We start from the raw sequence: 20,649 nt of genomic DNA on the forward strand, positions 1-20,649 counted from the left end.
AAATAATTGAATACCTGAATTTAACATTTTATTTTCTGGTTTAGAATGAAGTTTGCTGCCTTCTGTTTTTCCTTCTATCCCATTCCAAACCCTGGAGAAAATGCTGGAGATGCACAAAAACTTGGCAAAAGGTTAACCAAAAGTTTTGACCCATCTTGTTTTCTAAAGTGAATGTTTCTTTATAGAATATGGCCTAGCAAGGTCGATTAAGTGATAACACCATCTCAACTGACCCTGCAGACTTTTTACATCTGAAGGGATTTCTATCTTTAAAACAAACTAATTAAAATCTCTTTAACATGACAAATGTTTAGCATGACAAATCTGTTTAGCATATTGGTAATTCAGATTCCTGGAAGTGAATATGGACACAGTGCCTGTCCTGTTGCCTTCACATGACTAGGTGCTCTTTTGAGAGAGCTTTGTGCAACTCCCCCCAAGCCAACTGGACTGACAATTCAAGTTGGCAGGTGGTGTGCTCTGTTTCACTGAAGGGTGTACAAAAGACTTTCTGTATATTCTGGTCACTTCCTCCTTCCATCCAGTATCATTCATTCTTACCACAGTCTTGTTGCTGCACATCAGTGGCTGTGGTTTAGGAATCAGAACTGCAGAACCGGGTGCCATAAGCATTTCAGAGATACTATAGTCTTTACTGCACACTTGGTGATCTTGGGCACATTTTAAAGACAAGTTCAGAAGATGATAGTCAGGTAGTGAGATGGGTTTATCTCAATGAATCACCTCTGAAAAAAATAGCTGTTTTCACCTTGTAGAACAGCAGTGATTCAGGTCTTCCACATTTGGTTACATTATTATCTGATTCATGTTGGTTTCTTTGGTGTTTTACCAAATGGGTTAGTGAGTCACAAGCTCTTGTTGGCTATGTGTACTAGTGTAGAAGTCAATTGTGTTTCTCTTTGTGCGGTTGGACTTTTTTCAGTGTACAGTATTTCCAAGATAAAATCAATTAGTTCTGTGTAAATAGTCAGAAAGGCACATTTTTAAACCAAGACTTGTCAGACACCAAGTAAAGAAATGTTGCCTCTAATAAAACTGTCTTCTTAAATGGATTTATTTACTGGTGCCTGAAAAAATGCTTAGATGTTGGGATGGAATTTTTCCCTCTCCCCCTGAAATTGCATTAATAGCTTTCTGTAAGCTGTCATTGAATACCTATTTGTAGTTCAGAGTTTTAAAATTGGCAGAGGACCAGAGATACTCCAATTAAGTAAGACAAAAAGTAAAAAAATAAAAAGTGAAAATCTGAAATCGGTTTTATTTGCATTTTTTCTTGTTGTTAATTTCCAGTTTATTTAAATATATTAAATTATAGAAAAGAGCAGGTTGCTCAGAGAGGTTGTGCAGCTTCCATTTTGGATGTCTGCAATAGCCAACCTGATCAAGCCATGAGCAACCTGCTGTGAGCTCAGAGCAAGCCCTGCTTTGAGCAGGAAGCTGGAGTAGAGAGACCTCTCATGATCTCTTTCCGACGTGATTTGTCCTGTGAATCTATAAATAAAATTAAGGACTCTTTGAAATGTCAAGATATTCAAGTGACTGTGAGTTGAGGTGTTGTGGTTGTAACTCCTATTTGGTTTAGGTGGTCATGGCATGACCTCTTGTACTTTCCATTTTGGCTAAATCTCTGCTGTTCTTAATAGCATTGTGGAAAAAAGTTTAAAGAACAACAAAGTAGTGTCATAATCACTTCAAATTTTCTGCAAATAATTGGGCTGACCCAGAGAATCAGGTGCCCTGTATATGTAAGGAACTCTGTTAATTTCACTATACTTTCTACTGTTTATGGGATGGAAGACAAAAAGAAGAAGGTCAGTTTTGTGGTGATTATGTGTTTTTCCTTAGAGAGCTAGTTATAAATTAACTTTTAACTCCTCATCATCTTAATGCCTCTGGGAAAAGTCTGGGATTGCCTCTTCACTCTGAGCAACTGTAAGCTAATTTATAAAGTAATTAGATGCCAAAAAGTGCAAGCAGATCATAAATAGATATAAGATATAATAATAATAATAATAATAATAATAATAATAATAATAATAATAATAATAATAATAATAATAATAATAATAATAATGCTGTATGGTAACAACGCATGAAAGAAACAGGTAGCTCCGAGGGAGAAAGAGTGTACAGTTATGAAACTTAGCTTCCTAGTTTTAGTGCTCCCATTAGTGGGATCCTGCTAATGGGAAATGTTAAATATTTAATAGCTGACATTTCTCTATGTAATGCAGTAAAGATTAAGTATTTTATGGTGCATTTCAATTTAAAAGAATGAAAGCACTTTTCAGGCTGTTACAGGGAAGCTGTCAGTGAGCCTTGTATTTAGACTGCATATTACTTTCTGCTATAATAGACTCTTTCAACTTGTTTGCAGCAAGCTAGGTATGAAAGCTCTGATATCTGAACAGTGCTTTTTGTTCATCCTCTGGAAACCTATTGAGCTGTGGCAAGGTTTCCTTTCCCAAATTAAGCAGGCATGCCAAAACCACTGAGAGTTTCCACAGCCATGGCAGTGTTGATTTTCAGTGAGACTTGCTAGTGTTATCCAAGAGGTGATGCAAGGCCTTTCTATTACAGACTGAGGTTTGAGGTTTGAGGCATTCCCACAAAGGGCTGCAATAAAAGGCAGGCATGCCTTATCTCACTCTGTCCTTTCCTAACTTCTTCTGTCCTGTCTTCACATGGAACATACTGGTGGTCTTCTTTCCTGTAGTAAATTTGCTGAAAATTTCCACTCTTAGTTTTGAGGGCAGCAGATGTCTGTGTAATTTAGAAGCCCTTAATAAAGCCGTAACGTTTTTAGTTTTGGTGTACAATGTGAATTGGCACAAGGATAGTAATTTAATTCCTTTCTTTTACTGGAATATTGTGCTTGTGTTAACATTGGATCTGATTTATAAGGGCTGCATATTTTCTGTAATTGCTAGCCAGTGCCCATTTGTGAAGGTAGGTTGTGTGACTGTTAGTTACTGCTGTCAATCTCAAGCAGTGTGCTTTACCTCAAGCCCATAGCATTTCCTTGAAATAAACTAGATGAGTAATATAGATAGCAGTTTTTAGCACTGGAGGAATACTGAAGTCCATACTCATTTGATTGAAATGGAAAGAAAACTACTTTGGGGCATTCTTTGACCTTTTGGTGACATCTGAGTGAATTTCAGATGCAACCAAAGTATTGCAATTTTTTTTAATGATCTAGGGATTCACTATCTATTGCTGCTTATCTAATTAAAAGATAGGTAAAAAATGAATATGTAATTATTTTCCTTGTACAATTGTTTAATCTTGATAAAATAGGTAGCTAATAAATGATCTGAAAATGGAGTACTATTCCTTTCAGTTAACTATACCATGTATACATTCAGAGACATAATTGGCTTATGTCTGGAGCTTCTGCTTCTCCTGATGCTTAGTTGTAGCACATGGATGTAATGTTTGCTTGCTTAAAATGTGAATGGAGTTTAATCAGTATGCAAGTCTTATTTTTTTACATCATATAACAGAGTCTACTAGGAAGGAGATTCTGTTGATGCTTTTTTAAGTGGCATACAATAGGTATGCTATTATGAAGATTAAGCATCTCTTAGAAATATCAGCAGTATTGCTTGAGAAAGAAATGCATGTAGGGAAAAGCTTTTAAAACAAAAACTTTTGTTTTAAAAGAGGAAAAGGCTGACAGTAAGCTGATGCCTGCTGCTGCCTTTGTGGGTTTGACTCGTGGCTTGAGTTTTTCTATGTGGGTGATGTGTAAATGCCTCTATTAACACTTACACTCTCCACCATCATAAAACAAAATATTGGTAAATATTTATATAGATATATATTGTAAATAAGGGCCTGCTTCTTTCTTTTGGCACCAGAATGCATTTGTGTTTGTACAAACTATTCTAAATAGTTTTCAATATTTTTATCTCTTTCTTCTCCAACTCTTGTGTATTCAGTTTCACCGTGTCATTTGTTTTTCCCAATTTTGTTTTTTTTTTAATCACACAACATAGAGCTGATAAAGCAGATGATGAGGATGATGAAGATCTAATGGTGAATAAAACATGGGTCCTTGCACCAAAGATTCATGGTGGTGATGTAACTCACATACTGGACTCCCTACTTCAAGGATATGACAATAAGCTTCGGCCAGATATTGGGGGTAAGCTCATAAAATGGTTCAGTGTAATAGAAAATGTGAACTAGAGATGATGTGCATTTTGTCAAAGATGGCAAAACTATGCTTTTTGCAATATTTAAAACGCAATATAGCAAGCTAAATATAAAACTAATAAAATACAGTAATTTTCTGGAACTAGTAAAAAAATGTTCAATGCAAGATAAGACCTCATGTTCTATTTATAATTTTTTTTTTTCTAATGGAAGGTATTGGTTTTGGGGGACAGTGAGCAATCTGTAATAAATTACTAAAAGGCAATTATACTTCGCTTTGTTTAAAAAAGATCTTTTGTCAGAAAGAATTGTAGATATAAACCAGCCATGGCCATTTCAAAAATTGATCTTAAGTCTTTAGGACTTCCTTCAAGAATTATCCCTAGACATTTTATTCTTACTGTAGGAAATTCATTGTGTCTATTTTGAGCAAATATAACTCAACTCAATTGTCTTCTTCCCTTAGGTAAGATTTTGAAAAAAAATTCAAGAGTCTAAAAGTATAACTTAGGACCCATTTTTTAAGTGGAATATAGGAAGAAAACCTGCATTGCTATAGATCAAACTTTGCAGCTATATGAAGGCAATTTTGTCTTTCAATAGTCAAAGCATCAATTTTTGTATATAACTATTATGCATAAATATTTGGAAGAATCTTGTTTTGAAAATATGTAGTACATGAAACCTTGCCGGCTCTTTGCATGCAGGATCAAATAAGAAAAACATATATTTTCTCTGAGTTTGTTTCCTGAAATGTGAAGGAAGAGGTGGAGGACATAAGTATTTGTGATGTACCTGGCACTCCTTATCAAAGGAATGCCATGTAAGTCTGTAAGCTATTTATACTTTAAACAGCACAACAATCTAGACCTGTTTCATTTATGTAGGGGAAGAAAAAGACACAATCTAAAATTATGCATCTTCCTTTGAAAGCTTCTGACAAAGTGTTTTCTTTCTCAAACTTCTGAGTTCTATTTTATTGGTGACTGTTATCTTAGAGATGTTGAAAGGCAATAATTCTATCCCTGTCATAATATAACACATATGAATCTCATAAAGTTTGGTTTAAGTCTTTTCCTTCATGTTCATTTAATTGAATTACTAAAAACATTTAGACAAAACGAAAAGTCCTCCAGCATGTTTTTCCTTAAATTCTCAATGTGTGACAAATGTGTAGCTTACTGTTTGTTTTTGCCCATTTGATGCAACAGACAGAAAAGTGATTGTGAGGAAATAAACTGTCTCTTCTAGGACTCCTTCTAATGATTGGCTTGTACGTGGGGATGAAAGAAAAGAGAATTCTTTTTCTCCTCTCTCCCCATAAAACTTACAAGTAAATGGAACAAATACAGAGGAGGAATTTATTCTGACATGTCAAATGTATTTAGATGGGCATGGAAGAATTTTGATGTAATTCTTACCTTTATTTTTACGGCTATGTTCTGAGTCTTGATAGGACGAGAACTGTCTTTCTGTGAGTAACTCAATGTACAGCTTTTTGGATTCAAAATATCAGTTCCCAAAAGAAGACACTTAGTTCTAGCTTCTCTCTTATAAATGTACCTCTTCTCAAAAGTTCTGTACCAATATGACATTGCTATCTGGGCCCTGCATCCATCCACTATATTAGAACATAAAGTTCATGAATAATCAGCCAGAGTAATGAAAAAAGGAAACATTTGGGAGTATTCGCTTTGTTTTGAAGAAATGTTAAGTATGATTCTGCCACAAGGAAGACATTTTGGACAACATAAGATGAAATTTCTGACTTCAGTTGAAAGCACTGCATTCTGTCCAGTTGTTTGGAAACTGCAGCAGATATTTGACAGACAGAAAAACAAAATCAGGCTGTAGTTTATTCATCTTAATCTGCTTCAAGTATGTGGATAAAATCTGGTGTCAGATTCCTTTCTTCACGAATGTCAGTTCTTGTACAACAAGGTTATTGAACTGGAATTTTCATTATCTTTCAAAACATTAGAATCCCACAGAACATTCTTATGATTGAATTACAAAGCTCATTTACAATAGCAACATTTTTTTTGTTTTGAACTTGGATTTTTGGGTTTGAATCCCAGAGCAGAATTTAGTTTTCTTCCTGGTGTTGACACAGAATTTCACCATCTCACAGTGAGATAAGAGTTTGATTGTTAAACACGCAGTTAGTTGAGGGACATGCTAAAGGAGAACCAAATGAAAACTGGCATTTTGGAGGCAATACTGAAATTTAATAGGGGAAAAACACTCTGTCATTTTCTGTTTGTCTCATTCAAATATCTCTGAGTTGTAGTAATTTCTTAACTTGTACCCTTTGCTATGTTTAGTAATCTTACTAGCCTTTAATTCAAGTTATGTAGTAGGCTTGAGTGTTTGGAGCATAAATGTTCTATCATTCTTCTACTCAGTATGAAGTAAGAGTAGTTATCAGATAAAGTCTCATATCTGTGGTATAAATATGTTTAATTACAGATACAACCTTGGAGTGTTGATATACTAATAAAGCAGTATTATTCTCACTGTAACATTACCTTCTGGGTGCATGATTTTATAACCATACTGTTTCAGCTCTAGTCCTGCATCAAAGTCACCATTATTTTTGAACTTTCCTTTTTAAAGGAAAGAATTCTGGCTTCTCATTTTTCACCCCTCTCATCCTAGGGGCACTGATCTATTAATATTATCCTATCAATGTACAGATAATTTTTTCCAGCAGTGATGTGTGTATGTGCGAAATACAACTGCACTGTCTGAAAATTTAATTAAAAATAGGAAACCGTCATCACATATCTACAACTTTAGTGAGTGTCTTCATTAACAGTTTAAGACAACTCATCATTAATGGAAATCTTAAGAGTTTGGGATAATTGGGTGGGAATTTAAGGATAATTGCTCATGGATGTAGAAAAATCGGATACCTAGAGAAATGTGGATAGTTGTTATTACCCCATAAGCAGAACATGGGTGAATAATTACATCTCTCAAGTGCACTAATATGAATAGTCATGTTCTAAGAGATATCAAGAATACATGGAAAATACAGGGCTTTCAAACTGAAGTGCTAATTCTCAAAAAATAAATGTATTAGAAAGTATTCTGTTGAACAGGTGCTCCTAGTGTAGCAGCAATGAAAGTATGATATAGGCAGAAAAGTAATAAGCTCAAAATTATGCCTAAAGATTTTTAGATTTTTATATATTTTTCACATATTTGTAACTTTGCGGACTGTTAATGTATAGTTACAACTTTTAGTACTTTTCCTGACTTCTCCCATCTTTTAACAAACTCCTGGTTGTCGCAGATATCTTTTCATTAAAAATCTTTCCTTAAGATTTTTTCTTCCTGAGAAGCTGAGACACTTCAGGAACAAAATGTAAACAATGGTTATCTGCTGCCGTGGAATGCAACAGGTGGATCCGTGATTGATCTCATCTGCTTGTTTGTAATTAATGGCCAATCACAGCAGAGCTGACTCTGACAGAGAGTTTGAGGCAGCTGCCTTTGTTATCATTCTTTCTTTTCTGTTCTTAGCTCAGCTATCCTTCTGAGATGAAACTTTTCCTTCTATTCTTTTTAGTGTAGTTTCAATGTAATATATATCATAAAATAATAAATCAAGCCTTCTGTAACATGGAGTCAGATCTACGTCTCTTCCCTCATCCCAAGAACCCTGTGAACACCATCACACTTAGTAATACATTCTTGGAATTCTGTTTATTACTCTAGCAAGGACATTTTGTTTTGCACCATACATTGTAGATACAATAATGTAGAGGGCTGAAAGATCGAGGAGCTCCAATGGGGCAGGACCTTGGGGAAGTTACCTAGCCAACTGTTCTTCTAATTAGACAATATTTGTTAGATATACTCGTTAAATAACCTTATAAAAATTGTAGAAATACTGTAATGCATGTGCATATCGCCATATTGTGCCACTGTGAATGCTTTCCATTAAGGACTTGCTTTTACATTCTCATTTTAACACTGTTTAGAAGGTTTTTGAATTTTATTCCAGGCAGCAAAACAAGTAGGAAAATACCAAGGAAAGTTAGAGAGAGATGTATTTTAAGAATATTTTCCAAGAATTGAAGAAAATCAAAATACAAGAGCAAAATGTAGAAGGTACATATTCAGGGAGTGTTGATGGTATTGGACGTGTGCACTGCATAGAAAATCATGGAAATAATAAAATTGGTGGGGTAGGAGTATCTGCAAAAGATGGATTTCTTTTAAGTAGAAGTGCAAAAAGTTTAGAGAACAGAGCTCTGCCTTCATCAAAATCACTTTGAAAAAATTCTTCAGAGGTTGACCTGGAAGCCTGCTGTAGACACTTGAGACTAAATTTTCAATATAAGTAGCCATTAAAGTAATAATCTTAGATAGCTGGTTGTTAGAATTATATTATTCCATTAAAAGCTATTACAAATTGAAGGACTCTGTTATTTCTGAATATGGTAGCCACCGAATTTATTTGCTGAATAACTACTTTATCACTATAGGGGATGCTTCTTTAGGCAAGTATTGAGGAGTTATAGAAAACATGCTCAAAGAAAATAAGCCTTGATGAAGTTACAAAAGTGGTCTTAGTTAAAGTTAAAGAGCATAAGAAGTATTAATTAAAAACAAAGGTGATGTGGCTTAGACCTACCTTCATTAGAAAATGAGGGAATTGTGGTAAACTATGGGGTTAGTGAATTTAGGTGGACTACCATGCTCTAGGTTAATGTTTTGAAGTAATGGATTGGAGGAATGAAAATAGCAGAATTAAGGAATAAAAAGTGCAATGTTCTAGACTTTTACAATAATGATTATTATTTGTGTCAGGAGATAGATGTTTATAGAATGAGAATAGCTGATAAGAAGAGCTCTTAAGTGTAGCAAGAAGAGATATATCAAATATTAAAAGCTGAAAATTGAGCGCACAAAAATATAGGCTAAAAACCAGGCACTTTAAATATCAGGGGCAATTACTAAAATAATTTGTCAATTATTGAGATAGATTTATATTGTTATGATTTTTCTTATGAGGAATAAACATTTTTCAAAATTTTTAAACCCAGAAGAAGTTTAGTCTAGTGAAAAAAAAAAAAAGTCAAAGCAGGAAATCAGAAAGTGGGTATATCTCTCTAGATTGGGCTTACCAAACAGGTTCCCTGGGTGCTTCAGCTGCATTAGAAGCTGACCTTATGGTCAGCTGCTCCTTTGTGCTCTTCTTTCTCTGTCTCCCCCTTCCTCTTGAATATGCACTCTCACCTTCTTGCTTTATTCCAGCCTGCATCATACTGTCTTTCAGTTTAAATATTGAAAGTGTTCAAGCCCTTTCTCCCCTTGTTTAGAGCACTGCTGCTCTGCACTTCATGCAGGATGTGTTAAATAGCCTTCTTCCTACTTGTGTTTTCAGGGCTGATAGCAAGTTTTAAAGTAGAATAGGAAGCAGTCAGGGTTGGAAAATCTTCTCAATTTGTTCTTCTCAAAGTATCAAGAAGGTATTTTCCTCCAGCATTTGTAATTTTTTTGAACTGTTATCACTTCTAGTTCAAGAACACAAGAAGTATTAATTAATCCTTCTAATTCAGAAGTACATTTCTCTGTACCATACAGAAGAACTAAGGTAACAAAATAAGCTTCTTCCAGTCCTCTTGAATTGAGTTTCTCTCTCTGGATCATTTATGTCAGTTAAAATAATTTCAACAGAGGCAGATTTTTAAACTGTTCACTAGCTCTTAATGCATCTTATAATCTTACTCAGAGCAGTATGGAACAGGGAAAATTAACTGAGTGCCTCACTACAGGAAAGCCCTTGTGGCAGATGAAGTACTGCATGATGCAAGTCAGAATTTCTTAAAATTGACACAGCCCCCATTAAAAACTGTGTCACTGACAGAGTTTGAAATTTAGTTGTTAATAAACATCCCAGTGGCTGGGATATCTATAGTGTGGTCTCATAGGAAATTTTTGATCAAGAATAATAATATTTTGAATTATTTTAGTAATTAATTTCTGTAGTTACGCTGGCAGATGACACAAATACTGTTGGAAAGGAGTGGCTGCATCTGCAGAGTGTTTAGCTCCTTCAGTATAATGAATTGAGAGGGGAAAAAAGAAGGTGGAGGAGAAGGAATCCTGTGAGTTGTATTTCAATGCAGTATTCAACATTACTTGAGGAATAAGGCAAGATATACTTTAATCCACCTCCTTGTGTTCTGCTCTAGCAGTGGGGTTGCTGTTATAAAAATAAATAGGATTGCAAATTAAAGGAAGAGGATATCCATTTGCAGAATGTGATATATGTCAAAAGGATTTCGTTAGACATATGACTAAATACACACATTATCAACTTCTTACTCTGATATTTCAGTCTATGTGTATGGGTTCTTGTGTTGTCTCCCTTCCTTTATGAGCTTTGCAGAAATTGGAAACATTTGTAGCTCAGAATCAAAGAATGACAGAATTGCAGAATATTTTGAGTTGGAAGGGACCCATAAGTATCATGGCAGGAAGTACTTATTTTTTCCCCCAGGAAATAAATTGGTTTCCAGAATCTGTTTAAACTTTCTCTGAAGCATGCTGGGGACAGTATGGTGATCAAGTGACTCTGTGCTCTGTGGTCGTACAGAAAAACCTTTGTGCAGCCTCACTAGTGTGTCTTTCTGTCAGGTTTATGTTCACACCATTAACCAGATCTGGAATCAGGGCAAATTTCCTCCCAAGTGAGCTTGGCAGGGAAAAGGTATCTTGGGATATTTAGGAAATGCATCTTGCCTGTCATTGTAGTTGTCAAGGAGGTCACTGTTACAGTCTTGCTTTCTGTATATCTGTTAAAGTTTTCAGAAATTAGGTTTGTTGTTAAACCCTTGGCTTTTGCTGTATAAAAAAGTTAAATCTGATGATCTAGGGTCCCTCTCCTATGAAATCAAAATGCCTTTTTTTTTAACTTCCCACTTTTTTTTTTATCTGCAGCTTGAAAGAGATGGTTGTTTTATTTTGCCATACCATAAAAGGACTAGCAGAGCTCTATTATTATTATCCCTCTTCATTCCATTGGGTACAAGGACATATATTTTCTTGTGTCCACATTCTGCTTCTCCAGCGCAAACCAGAAGATGCTTGGTAAAATGATGAAATTATAATGCATCCTCTCCTCTTTCATTTGTGCCCTTTTTTCTGTATAAACCAGTTAGGAGGAAAAAAAATGAGCTATGAGAGCTTCCTGTACTTCAGGTGTGCCTTTTATGGAAACTCTTAGACTTTGCATCCTTCTGAAAATGTACAGAGTAGAGAGTACATTCTGTACTGGAATACATTTTTAGAAGTTTTTGGTTTTTTGTTTGCACAGTGAAAGTGTTTTCCCTGTTTTTAAAGAAAAATAAGTTTGGTAATGTTTACCTTTTAAATAACTTTAATTGATGAGCTTTCAATTTGGTCCTTTAACCAGTGTAATAATCAAGCTGATGAAAGAGCATTAGTAATCCCTAGGTGTGCTGTAGCTTTATGACTTGAAGAAACCTGTGGTGAACAGTTATTTTTTATCTGTTACATATTCTCAGTAGAAATTGATAGAAGGCACTTCATATTGACTCCTTGCAGCTGGTAAACACATTTGTCCCAGACCTCATGGTTTGTTTTATGAAAAAAATGTTCCAAACTTGTTTTCTTTTTAGGACTGCATTTTTATGTTGGAAGAGAGTTTTTGGGTTTTTTTGTTTTATTTGTTCTTCCTTTCTTTGCCTTTTTGATCTGTCTTATATTGATCAAAAAGCACAGGTGGAGTTTGCATTATGAACTAAAAAGTTAAAGTTGATATTTCTAAAAAGTCATATGAAATAAGACAGCCAAGTCATATATGATCCTTTACAGAATGAAAAAAACAGAAATTAAATTGTTCTGAATCTAATAAAAGAATACCAGATGCACTGTTTTTAGTTAAATAAATTAAATTGCGCTAACAATGCACAGAGTTAATGAAATATGTAATTATTATGGTTACTATTTTGTTTAGTGAGAACTACAGTGATTGAAACAGATGTCTATGTTAACAGCATCGGTCCAGTTGACCCAATCAATATGGTAAGTTCTGATTATTGACACAAAATATCATCTGCATGTTGCTATGGGTTACTATTATGAAATAATTCTAATCTCATTCAAATTTTTCTTTATTTCTTACTGTGTATTCTTATGCTGTTGGATATGATTGAGATACATTTAGTCCCTCTGTTTGAAATTGCTGTAATTTTAAAAGTAGTTTTTCTTTTAGAAAAGTCAGGTCACACAGAGTCCATTTTATCAGGTCCTTGTTTTATTTTGTGTTGAACATTTCCACAATATTTGTGTATATCTGTTTTATTTCTGGCCTGGTTTGATTTCCTAGAGCTACTCTTCAGAAAAAGAACAACTGATGCAGTATTTGACCAAAACTATTTTCAGTGAAGTGATCTATTGTTTGGTTTTTCTTCAAATTCATTCAAATCAAAATTTGAATTAACTCTTTTGTTCTTCTTTTTCCGTTTAGTCTTCTGTATCCTTTTCAGTGTGTGTATGTATAAATGACTGGTTTCCTAGAAGTTAAGAAATACATCTCGCCTAGTTTGTGGTACACCTTTGAGATCTGACCTACCTGTTTAGTACCAACACTGAAATAACAGCCATTACGAGGAAGCTGGGGATGTGGGGTTGTCTTAGCTCTCTCAGGCTGTGTGTTGTATGAAATGGGGGAGGCTTTAGAAAGGCCTTTTGGCATGACTTCTGCCCAGGACTAAGAAGGGGCCTTGCCTTTGGGTGATTTTGAGTTTACCTCCTTTACTTCCTCCCTACAGAATTGCTGACAGTATTGAATTTGCATGACAGAGAAAAGTTTTGTTCAGAGGCTAGAGCATGCCAGTGCAGAGGGCTTCTGAGAATTTCCTGAGAGTGCAGTAATTCTCAATTATTATTAAGAATCTTGTGGTTTAGACATGTGTCATCAGGTGGGGGTGGAGAACAGAAACTTTCAGTGATGGGAAGCCAAGCCAGAAAATCCAGTGGTACTTAGATACTGTGGGAAAAGGTGCAGGTCTGTGGCAAAGGATACTCATTCTAGCATAATGGTCTAACCAGCTTAGGGTTGGCATTGCCTGGGGCTGTGGCAGGGAAGTCCATGTCCCAGGCCAGGACTGTATGTAATGAAATCTGTGACAGCATAAGAGTGACGGAGTGGGGAACATTTTCCAGCTTCCATGTCCAGTGTAAGTGTTGTCTTTGTTTTGTCTGTCTCCCTTCTGCAGTCTTTCTCTTTTGCTTCTCTCTGTCTAATCCTCTTTTGAATTAACTTACTGTGGAAGGAAACTGGGAGGATGTGTAAGGAGGATCTAGCAAGTGGTAGAGACTTCTTTTTCCATTAACCTGTGTAAATTCTTCAGAGGCTGTTTTTTCTGACAGTGATGCTGAAGCAGCATATCTGGGAGTATGTTTGTCTGAAAGCTTCAGAGAATATGTATGAGTACTGAACATATGCGAAAACTATGAGAACAAACAGTTTTTTTTTTTAATTGTCTATTTTCCTGTTGCTATTTGATAAACTTCCACTTTCATAATTGAGGTCTATGCATGACATTCATTAGAGTTTGTTTTTGAAGGCTGTTGTGTTTTGGCTTTTACCATTTAGCAAGATCTACAAACTATTTTAGATTCTATAGTCACTTCATGATTAAGATACGTTTTCCTAGAGCTTGTGATCTCTTCGGGCATCTGCATCCTGAGTAAATACTTTAAACAAGTGTCTGGATCACTAGAGTATTTAGGCTTCTAATACTAAGTCTAAAGACTTGAATCTGTCTTTTAGAGCTAGTCTGTGCTATGTATTGTTCAACAACCATGTAAAATGCAGCTAAGTGCCATTACATGGCACATTCAGGACTACCAGGGCATCAAGCCCAGCCAACATGGACTTGTGAAAGTAAGGTCAAGGCTGACCAACCAAATCTCCTTCTATGACAAAGTGACCAGCTTAGCTGATGAGGAAAAGGCTGTGTTCTATTTAGACTTCAGTAAAATATTTGACACCATCTCCCACAGCATCCTCCTAGAAAAACTGGCAGCTTCCTGAATGAAAGGAAGATCATGGGGGATGCACTTTGGCCCATACTTGAGAATTTGTGAGGTTCCCTAAAGGTTGTGTGGATTCAGTGTGCAAGTAATGGAAACTCTTGAAAAGTCAAGTATATACACTTTATGCAAATTGGTTTAATTCTCTTTCAAATGGCAGGAATTCTGTGATCAATTTGTTCATAAGACAGGACAAAAGTACGAATGGGTCTTTGAATATGACCTGTTTTTTTATTGTACAGTATCTTCTTTGAAAGAAGTTATAATTATTTTTCCCAATGTACATTTTTATTTCAATTAGGGAAGATAGATTCCAATCATTGTGGTGCCTGTCAGCACTGCAAGTGATCATGGTTAATTGGCTTACTCAGATGACTGTATGAGATTGACAGATGCTGTTCATGACAGCAGCTGAGTAAATTTTTTTTTCAGTAGCCTTGAGCATTGTGGGGTTTTTTTATGGATTATACTTAAAAGTCAAACCAAATATTTTTGCTAGCATTTCTTATGTAACCATCTCTAGAAATTGAGTAATACTTCACAAGTACAATTTAATGATTGTTCTCTCTTTTTTTTATTCCCTAAAAAGATTAGCTTTAATTGATTAATCTGGTTCTTGCAGTTTGATTACTGTAATTGGAAAATACTTCTAAGATTTTCTTGTTCAGGGAGAATCAGCCAAATACATGCAGTATTCTGCTCATACTGGGACAGCATAGCAGTTCCTTTTCAGCAGCTGGTCCCAATCCCTGTGATCAATTTGAAGGGAATGGTGAGGGGTGAGGGAAAATCCAGTTACTGTACAATTAATGGGCTGAACAGTTACTGTACAGAAAATACAGTTAAAGTACTGTACTGTACTCACAAGTGTTGCTGTAGCCTTCTGAAACCAAAGCAGAGAACAGACATCTTTTTAGTCCTGACTTTAAACAGCATTCAGTATTTTTCCTGTTTTCAGCTACAGTTTACCAATTGTCCCTTAATAAGTGTGAAGCCAGGAGAGGTACTGAAGGTTCCACACAAGTCACTAGGAAAATCCATGCTCTCTACTGTAAAATATGGCCTTCTATGTGCCATGTAATAGCATTGCTATGTAAGTCTTTTTGTGCTGTGGTTTGTTCTTAAATCTTAGATTAGTTTATGCTTTAGGAAATACTGGTTTTGTATTGTACCACTGCATCACTTAAGCCACATCTGGCATGGTAGCAGTAATGATAATAATCAATATAGTAGTAGTAGTAGTACTAATACTACTACAACTACTGTTTATTTTTACTTCACTCCCCTGATTTCAGTAGAGTGTGCCAGCACGGTGTTTGGAAATCCTGTTTGTTTCATCTCAGATTCGTAGCATTCACAGCCAGCACAAAAACCAAACTGCCTCTGAAGTACCTGAGCTTTCATACATAAGTGCTCTGTAGTTGCACAGGGCTAATCTGTGATACTGTAACTTGTTAAAGAAAAGGCAGGAGTGCTGAGCTGTGGATGTGGATAGGGGCAGACAACAATTCTGAAAAAGCTTCCTTTTTACCTGTGGTCAGTCTGTCAGTGTGTTGTGATAAAGTCTCAGTTTCTTGTGTTCGTAGCATTTGTGCATTTAAGTATTGATGTGAATGTATTTCTTAAAGCTTTTCCTTTGTTGCTTCTGCACAGTAGCAGAAGCAACATGGTCACCTTTTCTTCTCCTATGCTCAGTTTCTTCTTGGAAGTTTAATGCACAAATTTAGACACCTTTTTTTGTCAATAGCCTGCTATTCTGTGTCTCCTTTTGTCCTAAGGAATCTTAGTTCTGTCCTGTGTCACTCATATGTGTTCACAGTTGTTTTGTTAGCTCAATATGGCTGAATTGCAGCTTTAAAGCTTACAAATTTTCACGCCTTATTCACTCTCAGTTGCTGTGAATAGTCATTAATTTTTGCCATTGAGGACTGGAATCTAAAAATTTTCTATGATGTGATGAGTCTTAGAACGAGGAGTAGTCTCAATTTTAGTCTTGCAAATTCTGAATACAAAGAGATTTTATATTTCTTTATTTTTTAACCCATTGCATGAAAACTCTTGTCCAAATCTCCATTGTTACGCTACGTATTTCTGTAACCTTTCCAGCTGCAGCTTGGCTCCACTCATAGCATCTAGAGATGTCCTACAGGTAGAACTTTTCACTTTTTCTCCCGACTTATCTCTTGTTCAGGTTCTTCTTTTGTCTTCTCTTTCATTATATTTCACACATAAACTGTTCCCTTTCACTTTCAAGGTACTTCAAAACCTGTCCTCAGCGATTTTTAGTTCGTTTTTTTTCCTCAAGAGGCCATTTCCTGCCTCAGATCTTGCTAGTTTCTGCTCCCATGCTTTCAACTTTTTATATTAATTTCTCCCAAGCTGCCCTTTATGCTTGAAAGAAACTTCCTAAAAATGTCTGCAAAGCAACTTCATTGTTTCTCATTTTGTTTCTGTTTAAACTTACTTTTCCTTTTGCTCATTTCCCATTTTTCCCCCTCTGTGAAGGTTACAAAATATCACAAAGAATTAAGCTCATGTTGTGCTAAAGTTGTTATCTGTAATTATGCCCCCTTTGGCTTTCCAAATCTTGCCTTTTATGCTAAATTCAGGCCATCAGCTCCTTGCAGAGGTTATGTATCCTGTATAAGCAATATTGAGTGCCTGCATAGTTCAGTTATGATCTGAGATGATCTAAACCATGAGTAATGTTAGTGTAAGTATTACATAGCACTTCACTGAGAAGGTAAGGGTACTTACTAGTGTTAAAGATGACCCAAACAGCACTTTACTCTTTCTTTTTACCCCAAAGCTGCACAGACTATGTCTCTGTTCTGATGTATAGTTTATCTTTACTTCCTGTGCCCTAATGTCTTCTCCAAATACTTTCTGTCTTCTTCAGCTGTGGTGTGTCCCTTGTGTCTGCAGCTAAGACAAGATCCATTTAATTTTTTGTCTGTACCTCTTATCTCTGTGTCAGCTGTAAAATAAATATTTTGAAGAGCATTACACACCTGTTCTTTAATTCCTTACCTGTCTGTCTATATGGACATAGGTCGTGCTGCATTCCAGTTGTGTGAATAATTCTGCTGGCCTAGATTTGAGCTGGGTTTTGGAGAAGAGGCAGAGGGTGTGCTTTGATTGTTGCAGTAGCTTGTAACAGCTTGTTGTGATAGAGGCTGACCTCAGCAGTGGCTCTTATCACAGGGGTTTTTGTGGCTGCCTCTGTGTCTGTGCACCAGCGAGAGCTGCTGTAATTCACTGTCCCCTACAAGGGCTGCTGTCAGCATCTGTGCTGACACTACAGAGTCTCCTTCTCTCTAAAGCCAGGCAGATACAGCTGGGTTTCTCTCCTCACGGTGTGTGCTACAGGAAGTTCACTTTGCTGACAGGGGAATGCTCTGGAAGCTTTGTCCTGCAGCAGCACCTCCAAACTGTTTACCAAGAAAGTAACCCTACCCCTGGAGAGAGTGTTGCCTTGCTCCCATGGCAGCAGGGCTGACTGTACTGACCAAGTTTTTAGGAATGGAATATTCTTTTGCTGATAAGTGAATGCAGCTTCACTGCCTGTTGACCTTGGCTTCCATTTTATTCTGGTTTTGCCCAATTTTAAATTTCATCGAGTCTTTCACATCTGGGTGCTTATTTAGACCACCATGGAGAATGCACATTTAAAACACTTTTTCTTGGGCTATATTGAAGTGTGTCATTCACAAGCATACAGAAAATGCTGATTGAGATGTTGCCTTTTTGAATAACAGTGGTGTCTCAAGTGTAGAGTTTTATCCCCACAACAGGTTATGTTCTTGAGACCAGTAAGACTAGTAAGTAAGTAGAGGCTCCTTTTATGAAGTTCTTCATGGCTGTACGTGCTCTTTTATATTATTTATCTTGTATGGTGTAGCAGATGATTGGTGTTTGAAGGTGATTTCTGCCCCATCAACCAGAAAACCAAATAGGTATACTGTATTTCATGTGGGATCATGTATTTTACAGGAGTTGCAGAGTAGAAACCAAGCCACAAATAAGTCTGTCTGCCCTCAATGTTGGGATTTTTAACCATGGCAGGAAAACCATGTACATTAAAGACCAAACAGTAAGTGAGCAGTTAGTCTTGCTTTCAAAACAGTTGCACCATACAGAACGGTGAAGTATTCCCTTTGCTTATAAAGAGAAACTACAAAACCATGTATGCTTGAGTAATGTAAGGCTTTGCTGTTAAAGTTGCCTGTGCGTCCAGTTTTGGCTAGAGTGTCTCTAATTACAGCAAGGTAAATGTAGCTGCTTACTTTAGAAGGTACAGTCAATGGAGCAGATAAATCACTATTGACAATCTCTAAGCCAAATCCTTAATCCATTTATTCATGTGGTTTTATATATATATATGTATTTACACATTTGGTGGCTGGTTTCTTTCTATTTTTGTGGGGCTTTTTTGTTTGATTGGGTTCTTTTTGTTTCAGTTTGGTTTTCTGTTTCAGTTTTTGGGTGTTTTTTGGTTGTTGTGGGTTTTTGTTTTGTTTTGTTCTGAGTTCTCTAGTTTTTTCTAGAGTTTAATGTTTGTTCATGAGAGCTACTGGCTGAAATATTCAATATTCTATTGAAAAGTAAATCAAAATTTTTTATATAATTTTTACCATGAGAATGTATATAGATTATGTATGTAACTTGTCTACTTCCTCTCCCTATGCTCTCTTCAAATGACCAAATCTGATTAAATAAAAGTGTAGATTTTGCTGCAGTGCTTAAGTTTCTTTTCTAGCTAATCCTTTCACTATTGGCAAGATTTTAATGATAGCTCGTAATCTACAAAACATTGAAATGAGTCTTGCCTTTGTTGTTTGCATCTGTCAATTTGCATGTTCAAAATAAGGACTAGATTAGCACAGATGCCAAATTATGATGTGAAGAGTGAGATTTTTTCCTGAATTGTGACTATGTAGGTCTTGCTGTACTCCCTCACCTTCTGTAGATATGATTTGCCATATTTCCACTTACCCTGTGTATATGTTCTCATAGCATCCTCCAGTGTGATTATCTGTACAGTTATAGCAATCTGACTGATTAAAACTCTGGAAGCAGACACAATGCACTTCTGTTCACTGCATGAATTCTGTTAATTGCATGGCTGCAGCATCATTAATGTAATATTACAGGTATGTGTCAGAAGCACTGTGGTTTGTTGGATCTCTTCGGTTTCACCCTAAGGTCAGTAAGTTCAGATTGCTTTAGAGACCAAACAAAAATGGCTTAATAAACCAAAAAATTTTACTTTTTCTTTGGTCTCAGCCATGGGGACTAAGTTCTGAAACCACTGTTGGCCCTGAGGCAGCTAAAAAAAACTCTTTAAAGGGCTTTTAAAGTAACCTACCAGGCAGAGTAGCCACATTTTCAACATTTTGTTGGGAGGTTATGCATCAAGGATAGGTTATTTTAATAAATTACTTTATAGCCCCTTATTGATGTTCAAAGAAATTTGGGTGAGGGAAAAGGTAAAGGTTACGAGTGTTTATTGGCACCCCCCTGGGCAGATGAAGATAAATTGACTAATGATTGATGCTTTATTTTGTGCTTACCTCCTAGGAAAGCTTGTGGTTACTGGTTTTGTTTATGACTTTTTTTTTTTTTTTGTTTTTAAAATCTTTTCATCAGAATACTAAATTGGTATTTGGTATTAAATCACATCTCTTATTGTGAAAACATATAGGCTGGTAGAATGCTTTCTTTAGTTTCCCTTTCTTTTTTTTGCTGTAAAATTCCCTGCCTCACTGACATTGAATTCCAGTTTAAGAAATTAGAATGCTGAATAGAATGATAAAACACCTGACTAAAGTCATATCAACTTGTTAGTTCAACTGCTTTGAGAGGCTCCATATGAAACAGATTTCAAAATATGCCATTACAGGAACACTGAACTGCCCTTCACACAAAATTTTGAATCTAGTAGAAAAGCTGGGGTGGGTTTCTGAGCAAAGATGAAATGATAGGAATATGTTTTTATTTATATTTCTATTAAATTCGCTGGTCATTAGCTGTATTGGAAGCCTGTAGCTGGCAAAATTTTTTTTAGTTCTGAGTTTGGTTTTGGGACTCTTTCTTGATTTTCTGTTTCAGAAAACAGAACTAGGCAACTTTTTTCTGTTCTCAGACAAAATGTGTTGCATTTAACATAATCCAGCCAACAATTTAGCTACTTGTTACTTGCCTTCTCCAATTTTTTTTTTTATTCTGGAATATCAAATCAGTTGTTGGACTGTCGGGAAAAATATACAAAAATTCTTTTTTTCTTTTTGCTACATTTTTTCCTATCCTTATTGATATTATATTGGAATTTTTATGGTGCAGTTTATAAAGAGAAACAATCGTATTAGATGATATCTGCCTCTCTTT

The 20,649-nt window shown here is 35.8% G+C and overlaps 1 protein-coding gene across 1 annotated transcript in view; it reads left to right on the plus strand.

Annotated features, from left to right (window-relative positions):
* GABRG1 (gamma-aminobutyric acid type A receptor subunit gamma1) overlaps positions 1-20,649 on the plus strand; it is a 60,187-nt gene that overhangs the window by 12,916 nt on the left and 26,622 nt on the right. The window contains exons 2-3 of the mRNA XM_066548464.1: positions 4,023-4,171; positions 12,179-12,246. Of these exons, the coding sequence (XP_066404561.1) occupies positions 4,023-4,171; positions 12,179-12,246 (217 nt within the window). The remainder of the gene's footprint in view (positions 1-4,022; positions 4,172-12,178; positions 12,247-20,649) is intronic.

The sequence above is a fragment of the Molothrus aeneus genome, chromosome 4 (genome assembly GCF_037042795.1).
Source record: "Molothrus aeneus isolate 106 chromosome 4, BPBGC_Maene_1.0, whole genome shotgun sequence".
Classification (NCBI taxonomy): domain Eukaryota; kingdom Metazoa; phylum Chordata; class Aves; order Passeriformes; family Icteridae; genus Molothrus; species Molothrus aeneus.